Below are 9,717 nucleotides of genomic sequence, written 5' to 3'. Positions count from 1 at the left end.
GATAGGGGCTTTTCGGAGATGCTTGATAGCATTGTTGTATGCACTGGGAGTGAAAGAACTGCCCTTCTGCTTGACAGGGGTAGTATAAGGGGCATGTGAAAGCCTGCACTGTCATGCTTGAGATCGTGACTTTGCAAGATCTCTAGATTTGACACTCTTTATTCCGCATAGCCGGCTCTCACAATGCGATAAACGTGCTTCAGCGCTCTCCCGTGTTCGCAATGCTTGCAGAAGGCAATTGTCCAGAGGTGAATGTTGAGATCAATGTCCACAACTACATCAAAGGATACTACATAATTGATGGTATCTATCCTTAGTGGACTAGTCTTGTCAATACAATCCCCAACCCGACAGGAGAGAAGAGGGAGAGATTTGCCCAAGCACAAGCAAGTGCTAGAAAAGGATGTGGAGTGCGCTTTTGATGTTCTTTAATCTCAATGGGGCGTCGTTCAATATCTTGTTAGAACTTGGAGCACTAAGAAGTTGTGGAAGTGATAACTGTTTGTGTGATCATGCACAACATGATCGTAGAGGATGAGCGTGAGGATGAAATCTTCGATCAGAGGTTTCAATTTCAGGGTGAAAATGTTGTGCCTGAGCATGAAAGAGCGACAATGTTTGCACAATTCATCGAATTTAATCATCAAATGCGTGATTAGAAAACTACATTCAACTACAAGATGATTTGGTTGACCATATGTGGGCTCACCTTTGCAACCAACAGATGTATCGTCTCCATTTTGCTTCGAATGTATTTGTGATAATCTAAATTTTATTTGGTTTGTAAACTATGAGATTTTATTTGTCTGTAAAATGATGATATTTATATTTGGTTGAATTATGCGAGCTTTAGGCAATGTTTTTAATATGTACGCAAAAAAAAGCAAAAATATGGCCGCACACCGGCCGTGCGGACGGAAATACATTGGCGATTTGTGCACACTGTCCACCCAAACGTGAACGAGGATGGACGCGGTTCAAAACGTCAACCCAAACAAACAAAAAAGGGATGCTAGACAAACACACTGAACTCACATGTCCTGTTTTTCCTTAATTTCAAATTAATTCAAAGCAAACACGTTGCGAACAGCTTCGAGCCGAAGCAAGGTAGAAAAAGGGATGCTAGACAGCCTGGGAAAATAACCACCTCCCTCTTCGCCCTGTTTCCGCCTTCGCATCGCACGGCTCGCACCCACGAAGTTCTCTCCCCCGCGCCCCCGACTCTTCTCCCCCGCGCGGCCCCACGCGAGATCTCTCTCCCGCTGCGGCGACCGCCATGGCGGGGAGGGGCTACCAGGGCCGCGGCGCGGGCGCCGGCGCCGGCGTGTCCTTGGCCGTGGTGAGCACGCCCAGCCAGGAGCTGGCGCTGACCAACTGCGCCTACGTCTCCCCCGCCGACATCCGCCGTTTCCCCACCGCCCTCGCCCTCGTCGGCGACGTCCTCGTCTTCGCCCTGCGATATCCTTTTGTTCACCTTCCTTCCTCCCGCGATCTTGTGTTCTCCGTGAGATCTCTCTGAATTTTGAGGTGGCCCGGCGCGCTGATCTGATCCGCTGGTCGGCCCAGTTCGAAATCCCGGAGGGTCTAGAGCACCGTGCTCACTGGGGCGCTTTAGCTTCATTTTCGTGGCGATCTCGCGGGGACGGGCTGCTGGCGACGCTAGCTAGTACTGTATGTGGGATGGCACGATTGCCCGGTTTACTTGCTCTAGCTGCTAGTGCCTACAAATACCATGCGATTATTGTGGGTGCATTGCAAAATTGTGCTTCTCTAATCCACGCGCCATCTGCCTAGACAAATAAATTGGATAAATGTCCACAGTATCACGTCCTGCGTCCAGCGTGCTCTGTAGATGCCGTTTATTTGGGATGTGGGAGCCTTGATGAATGATGAATCAGATTGTCAACAGGCGTTCATTTTTTATTACAGGCACACAATTATGTAATTCCACTTAGCCTAAACATGCATCATTACTAAACATCACCCAGTGTAGGGGTTTAATTTTGGTTTTGTCAACCGGAATCACCATGCCGGATGTTATTGTTCTGAAGTGTTTATACCTTGGTTAAAATCACATTGTGTTGTCTCAACTTTAAGAGGGAGGCTTTCATGTGGAATCTATGGAGCTTTGATGATATTCTGTGCCGATTTTATTTTAGAATAACATATTCTTTCTTTCATGTTTGATCCTTAACGTGTATCCACTGCCCACGATGCCGTTGCTACTGGAAGCATCGCCTTGAATGCCATTCAGCGTCGACAGGTGAAGGTTTCGGCTGGGGATTCTATTACCGTTAGCAGGTAGGATGATCAACTGTCGACTGAATCATACGTGTAGTTGGATGCGATTCTGTGTTGCCTTACTGTTGTGGTGAATAATATTTCTGCCCAGTTTTGCTCCTCCTGATGATTTCAAGCTGGCATTGCTCACATTGGAGCTAGAGTATACTAAGGCAAGGTCCAACCGAGCTGAGGATGTAAGTTCATTGGTCTATCTGTGACTACAGTTTTAGTTATGCTTTATTTACTGTGGTTTGACATGCATTAGCCTGGCTCTGCAGCTGGATGCCGTATTGCTTGCCCAACAACTCCGGAAGAGATTTCTGGATCAGGTATGGGATAATCAGTTACATTCTGTCTGTGAGTACAGGTTATCTTTATTTTTTCATCGGTATAAACATATGTATGTTATGTTGTCCATGAAAAATCTCATATGCATGATTGGATTGAGAATGTCTGCAGTTTGATAAGAACACTGCTTCCACTTGTGGGCACATAATGGTGACATGTGGGGTTGTTTACAGGTCATGACAAGTGGGCAACGAGTGCCATTTGAATTTTATGGAACAAACTACATATTCAGTGTCAATCAAGCTTTGCTAGAGGGTCAAGAAAGTTCCACGCCGTTGGACAGAGGATTCCTGTCAAGTGATACATACATCATATTTGAGGCGGCTCCTAATTCAGGAATCAAGGTTCCTTTGAATAACTTCTATGTTGTTATCAGCAGTTCTATTAATAGTTTATGTGACAAGAGCATTTTGTATGGCTTCTGAAAGCAACACAATAAGACCTGTTAATCTGCTGTAGGTTATCAACCAAAAGGAAGCAGCTAGCAGCAAGCTTTTCAAAGATAAAGAGTTTAACTTGGAAAAATTGGGGATAGGTGGGTTAAGTTCTGAATTCACAGACATTTTCCGTAGGGCATTTGCTTCAAGGGTGTTTCCTCCTCATGTTGTCAGCAAGTAAGTATCATTCCTGCTTCTTTAATTTTGTACCATCCGTAGCATATGATGTTTTACTCACAACTGAATACTTTAGATTGGGCATTAAACACGTAAAGGGTATGTTGCTATATGGACCTCCTGGTACTGGCAAGACCCTCATGGCCCGTCAGATTGGAAAACTGTTGAATGGAAAGGACCCGAAGGTATGGATATTCGTATTGGCGTGGAGTAGCTTTGTTACTTTTCGAAACATTTGTGTAGTGCCTATCATCTAGTTCATTCTTAGATACATTGTTACTTTTTAGGGCCCTTTATCCTGTACGAATTTATGAATATTACATTTAAAACACAGGCTTGATGAAGTTTTGTTATCATCAGCAGTGATAAATATATTTTTTGAATAAAAAATTTCAGTTCTCAATTCTCTTGTTTTAAGTTCAGTTCAATAAAGGAACTGTGTATCATAGTCCATTTTATACTGAGGAACTTTCATGTATCATACTTAATTTATTGTAGCACAGGCACCAGTAGTCAGTGACATGTAGTCTGCTAACACTACAATGCCAGATGCTTGTCCATTATGTTTACTTGAGATTAAATACCTTTTCCTGACCTCAGATTGTGAATGGACCTGAAGTGTTGAGCAAATTTGTTGGAGAAACAGAGAAAAATGTGAGAGATTTGTTTCTTGATGCTGAAAATGACCAGAAGGCGCAAGGTACGATATCTCATGAGCTGAATTCTTCTCATATTTTTGTGTGAGGTGAATCCTTATCGACACTTGATTTTTGTACCTCCTTCTCACAGGTGATCACAGTGACCTCCATGTTATCATTTTTGATGAAATTGATGCTATCTGCAAGGTGGGTTCTGTTGACTATAACTCTCAGCATAATATATATTTTCTCTTGCTTAGGCTTTGTCAATATGACAGAACAAAATAAAAATTAGCTTGCGATTATCACTAGTTACTAGATAGTACAGGTTTATTCTTATCAACTTGGGTGTCGATGGAGTTTAAGAGTGTGCTGTCAACATGAATAGTTCTGAAGTGTGTGCTGTGACAGTGTGTAATTGTGTATTAGCCCCTGCCAAAGGAGTATCTCATAACTTCTGTGTCAGAGATTTACATGAAACCTATCATATGCTCATATCCTTTTTATTTTTCTTCAGTTATGCCTAAGATTCCACATTAAATATCTATTCTAGAACTCTTTAACTTGCAACTTTATTTTGTGCATGTGACATCATACTGTATAATACATCATGTACAATGTTGGTTTAGTTTTATTCAAAATTGCCAACCTGCATGTATTGATGAAACTCTGGTTGTGCAGTCTAGAGGATCTAGCAGAGATGGTACAGGCGTACATGATAGCATTGTAAACCAGCTGCTTACAAAGGTATGTTTTACTAGAATTTGAAGTTCAGATTTTATGTTTTTTGCTTCTATCTATTACTGAGTTATGTCCAAACTCTCAACTTTACAGATAGATGGTGTTGAGGCGTTGAATAACGTGTTGCTTATTGGAATGACCAACCGTAAGGATTTACTTGACGAAGCTTTATTGAGGTATATATGCTCTGACCCATGTTGCTTGATGACAAACTGATCTAGCAAACATGTCATTGGTAGCTCCAACTCTGTGGTACTGAAACAAATAAGTTTCCTGATGAGACAAACTTATGTAGCAAGTCTTTCATCATAAATGCATTCATGCTGAATTCTCAAAAATATATGAGGCCTTTGATTATTGGAATTATATTGGTTGCCATGCATCCAGTACCTTTCATCACTCCTAGTGATGTATGTTACTGTGCGATTCACAAAGAGAAGGTTGCTAGTCACTCTAGAGGCTGTGCAGATAGATGACTACACCATATTCTCTTTTGCTAGTTCATTTCTGTTCTATTATTCACATATATTCATTGCCCTTTGATACATCTGTGGCAGACCAGGACGACTGGAAGTTCATATCGAGATAAACTTGCCTGACGAGAATGGTCGTTTGCAAATTCTTCAAATTCATACAAGCAAGATGAGGGAGAGCTCTTTCCTTTCTCCAGATGTTAATCTTCAAGAGCTAGGTATGTTCTTTGCAAAGTAATATTGTCTGCGGCATTTGGACTATTATAGCAAATATTTTTTATTTGTGTTTTTAGCTGGCCATTTCATGCTAGTGCTATTATCCGTAGTTCAAAGATTTTATTCTTCTTCTTAAAAAAGGGAGTGCTGCTAGCAAGTAGCGATGCTTCCTTCAATGTTTACTGCCATTTTGTTGTAGTCGGACATTTTAGTATGACTAACTAGGGGTTTGTGGGATGTGGGAAATTTGTCAGTATATCTTTTTTACTATATATGATTGGTAATTGTGAAAATCACATCCAAATGACACATGATCTTCTCAATGAAGCTGCACGGACAAAGAACTACAGTGGAGCAGAGTTGGAAGGTGTTGTTAAAAGTGCAGTTTCATTTGCTTTGAACCGGCAGATAAGCATGGATGATCTCACTAAACCTTTGGACGAGGAAAGCATTAAGGTTACTATGGATGATTTTGTGAATGGACTTCATGAAATTACTCCTGCATTTGGTGCTTCAACTGATGACCTCGAAAGATGCAGGTGCGAGCACTGATTTCTTAAACAATTTTTTAACAGAATGATTTCCATCAGCACAAATTTCAAAGGGCGATCATTAGTTTCTTCTTGGGGTATTCCTGGAGTACATCTTATTATTTGTGCTTTGGAATTTTTCCTTGTAATATGCTCAACATTGGCTATGGCCCGTGGGCACTGTCACTCTTCTCCCTTAATTCAGCAATTCAGTGGCTGGGCTTTATAATACATTCATTAGTGAGTTTAGAAGGAAAAATAGAATTTCCTTCAGCAATATAAGACTTGACATTTGACTGTAACAAACCACATGCTTATAGCTTGTCTGGCATATAAGAATATCTTTTAATGATGAGCTTAACACATATATGATTTTAAAATTCCTTACCCTCATGTATCTCTTATTTTATCTTCAGTTGTCTCGGTTACTACAATTTTAATGTTACCTTTATGTGATTTTTTTGTACAGGTTACATGGTATTGTTGACTGTGGCAAGGCACACCAGCACATTTTTCAGAGAGCTATGCTTCTGGTGGAACAAGTTAAAGTTAGCAGAGGTAGCCCACTTGTGACCTGTCTATTGCAAGGTTCTGCTGGAAGGTACAGTCTCTAAAACACATCATCGTTGTCTGAATATATTGCTGGAAGCTTATTTCACATTAATTGCTTTTCAGTGGTAAATCAGCTTTGGCCGCTACTGTTGGTATTGACAGTGATTTTGCTTATGTCAAAATTGTAAGTTCCTTTACTTCTGGTTCCCTCCATCCTCAGTTGCAAACTATAGGGCCACATATCTCTAATTGTGGTTTTCACCATAGATATCTGCGGAGACAATGATTGGTTTCAGTGAAAGCAGCAAGTGTGCACAGATTTGCAAGGTCAGGGATGTTCTTAATATAATGAATTTGGTAGTTAGTTGATATACGGAAGAATCTATTTGAATCGTGTATCCTGTTTATTGCTCCTGTGTATGCCTTTTCTAGTTATGCTGTTTGCTTCCTGTATGCTTACACATAAGGTGTCTTTCGTTGTGATGGTTACAGGTTTTTGAGGATGCTTACAAATCTCAGTTCAGCATCATAATTCTTGATGACATTGAAAGGTATTAGAACCTCAATGCCACAAAAGTCTGCTGTCATTTGTCCTTTCATTTTTATTGAAGTATTCTTTGGTGCTCCTTTATGACCATTTAGGTTACTGGAGTTTGTTGCCATCGGACCACGTTTTTCAAATCTGATATCGCAAACTCTTATGGTCCTCCTCAAGAGGGTTCCTCCTAAGGTTTGCACAATCACACTTTTTTCTTCAGTAGTATCCTGGGGCCCAATCTTTTCTTGGCTGCAAAAACAGCTTTGACTTGACTTTGTCTTTGACTCGCATATCTTACCTATCTTTTGCAGGGTAAGAACTTGCTTGTTATTGGAACAACAAGTGAGACAACATTTCTAGACTCCATTGGTATGTCTGGTGTGTTCTCGGTGACCTACGAGGTTCCCAAACTGACAAAGGAGGATGCTGCAAAGGTAAGATTAATTACTAAAGACATACATTGAGGTCTATGGTTAAAATGCAAGAAACTGTAACCGTTTCACATTGCATATTCTTGAATAGTACTCCCTCCGTCCGGAAAAACTTGTCCCTCAAATGGATGTATCTAGCACCAAGTTAGTGCTAGATACATCCATTTGAGGAACAAGTTTGGGACAACTTTTCCCGGACGGAGGGAGTAGATGATTGCTTCATGTCCTCTGTAATACATATTCTATGGCCTTGACAATTTGGAATTTTACTCTTTATCAACCTTATATGACCGCCCTGCAGGTGTTGCGACATTTGAATGTGTTCGATGAAGGAGATGTTGAGACTGCAGCAGAAGCGCTGGACGATGTAATCTTCTTTCTAACATTCTTGTATTCCCTCCACTTAAATGGTTGCCTATATTTTCCCAAATTCTTACAATCCTTCAACGATTGCAGATGCCGATCAAGAAGCTGTACACGCTTGTCGAGATGGCTGCGCAGGGGCCACAAGGGGGAAGCGCGGAAGCCATCTATGCCGGAGAGGAAAAGATCGACCTCAACCATTTCTTTAGCATCTTGAGCGACATCATCCGCTACTGATCACACATACATCTGAGGACCCTAGGCTCCACTATAGGAATTTGTTTACTCCAGTTTCCCCTGCTTGCTATCTTCACAGGGTAGAGTGGCTTGATCCCGAGTGGCCTTTCATTGTCACGGTTCGGCGAGAGTTGTCTCTTTGCTATGCTTCCCTCGATATAAACATTCTGTTATCTGAAGCCTTAGGGCTTGTTTTGTTTGAGACCTTGGCGCCGTGCCTGAGAAATATTTACCTGGCCATGCTATTTGGTGAATGGCGTTGTTGATGACTAGGGATACCAATCCATACCTCCAGGATGCGCTTTTAGAGTTTGGTTGATATATAGATAAGTTGGCAGTTTCATCTATATATCGGACAGTTACTTTCTTGCCATACTAACTTCGAAGCTGTTAAGGGTTGCCTGCTTGTTTATTTTGACAAGATACATTGCATGTTTGTTGATACTCCCTCCGTTCCAGAATATAAGGGTGTATTAATTTCCGTGCAAACTCAACCATTTCAAAAGTGCATTGTTCAGGATTCAGACCACATCTGTAATAGCATAACTAAATCAAGCATCCATGAGGATTTGAGCCACAAAACAGCACCCGTAATAGCAAATTCCACGGATTTGCTTCCGATCTCCATCAGCATGTCATCGGAAAGCGGGTTAAGAGCTTCCACATTTCAACGCTCATGAATTAGGGTTAAAGACTTGAAGTGGACACGTTCATTTCTTCTGTCCATTCACCTCGGTTGATTCTGATATGTGTGCAAGTTATGTTGTAATTCTGTCCTTGTTATAACTGGGCCTGTAATTTGTGGATTGTTAGGTGTTTAAGTTAAACATGTGTAATCGGGCCTATATAGGCACAACAAGCTAGCTAAAAATATACATTAAACGAGATTGATAGGCTAAATACATATCATGAGACAAAACAGCTCGGGAAATAAGAGACCCTCGGAGATGGTTTTTGACACAGTGGATGTTTGGGTTCGTGTAGATGATCTGCCACCGGATAAGAGGACTGAAAAGTTTGGTACTGCCCTAGGCAACTGGCTGGGGTTGACTGTGAAAGTTGATTGTGACAAAGATGGGGAGGCACGTGGTAGCAACTTGCAGGTATGAACAAGAATTTCTATCTTTGATCCATTGGTGAGGGGATTCTATCTGAAATCTGTGAGAGAGGAGCCCAAGACCTGGTTTGATTTTCATTATGAGAAGATCCCACACTTTTGTTTTGAGTGCGGGCATTTGGTCCATGTGAATGGAATCTGTGATCCACCTTTAGAGGAGCTGGCTCAGTGGGTGGGGGGGGGGGATGGCTACGGGCCTCTCCTGGTAGAAAGAGTAATGAAAAGGAGGGATCGTTTGGGCACTCACATAGCAGCAACAACAGCTGGGGGATGGGGCAAACCAGCGACAACGACCGGGAACGCCAGGGCAAGGAGAAGGGGGACATTCCGGCAAAGCGCAATCTGCAGGAGGAGTTCTCTAAGTCAGCTGACCATCGCACTGGCGAGGGGTCTAAGTCTAAGCCTGACAAGGGCGAGGTAATTAGTCCCATCAAGAAGGTAGGGAATAAGCATGAGGGCGGATATGACCTCAGGGAATGACTAGAGCAAAAGAGAGAGAATGACATGAGGCATAAGCTGATGGAGCAGCAACGACTGAAGGATGGCACTAGCCAAGGAGAGACAGAAAAGGACAAAGATAGAGAGGACTCTTTTTTCTCTGCAAATTATGATAGGTATGGTATGCCCTCCAGGCCT

At 41.9% G+C, this 9,717-nt stretch overlaps 1 protein-coding gene across 1 annotated transcript; it reads left to right on the top strand.

Annotated features, from left to right (window-relative positions):
• The first annotated feature begins 1,170 nt into the window (after window positions 1–1,170).
• Window positions 1,171–8,287, top strand: LOC119349027 (vesicle-fusing ATPase-like). The gene is made up of 21 exons (XM_037617038.1): window positions 1,171–1,458; window positions 2,206–2,301; window positions 2,393–2,477; window positions 2,562–2,612; window positions 2,805–2,975; window positions 3,091–3,245; window positions 3,322–3,430; window positions 3,846–3,945; window positions 4,035–4,090; window positions 4,565–4,630; window positions 4,718–4,800; window positions 5,182–5,315; window positions 5,642–5,852; window positions 6,313–6,444; window positions 6,519–6,579; window positions 6,663–6,722; window positions 6,888–6,946; window positions 7,038–7,125; window positions 7,245–7,367; window positions 7,666–7,731; window positions 7,821–8,287. The coding sequence occupies exons 1-21, from the start codon at window positions 1,277–1,279 to the stop codon at window positions 7,962–7,964; spliced, it is 2,232 nt and encodes a 743-aa protein (XP_037472935.1). The 5' UTR covers window positions 1,171–1,276; the 3' UTR covers window positions 7,965–8,287.
• The last annotated feature ends 1,430 nt before the right edge of the window (window positions 8,288–9,717 follow it).

Source organism: Triticum dicoccoides, chromosome 1B (genome assembly GCF_002162155.2).
Source record: "Triticum dicoccoides isolate Atlit2015 ecotype Zavitan chromosome 1B, WEW_v2.0, whole genome shotgun sequence".
NCBI lineage: Eukaryota > Viridiplantae > Streptophyta > Magnoliopsida > Poales > Poaceae > Triticum > Triticum dicoccoides.
This window is presented reverse-complemented; position numbering and strand designations above follow the sequence as displayed.

Bases quoted from the DNA above. Each gene is read 5' to 3' on its own strand.
- LOC119349027 (XM_037617038.1), top strand. From the start codon at position 1,277: ATGGCGGGGAGGGGCTACCAGGGCCGCGGCGCGGGCGCCGGCGCCGGC. The intron at 3,246-3,321 runs GTAAGTATCATT...TGAATACTTTAG, and splicing joins CCTCCTCATGTTGTCAGCAA to ATTGGGCATTAAACACGTAA. The intron at 5,316-5,641 runs GTATGTTCTTTG...TTCTCAATGAAG, and splicing joins TGTTAATCTTCAAGAGCTAG to CTGCACGGACAAAGAACTAC.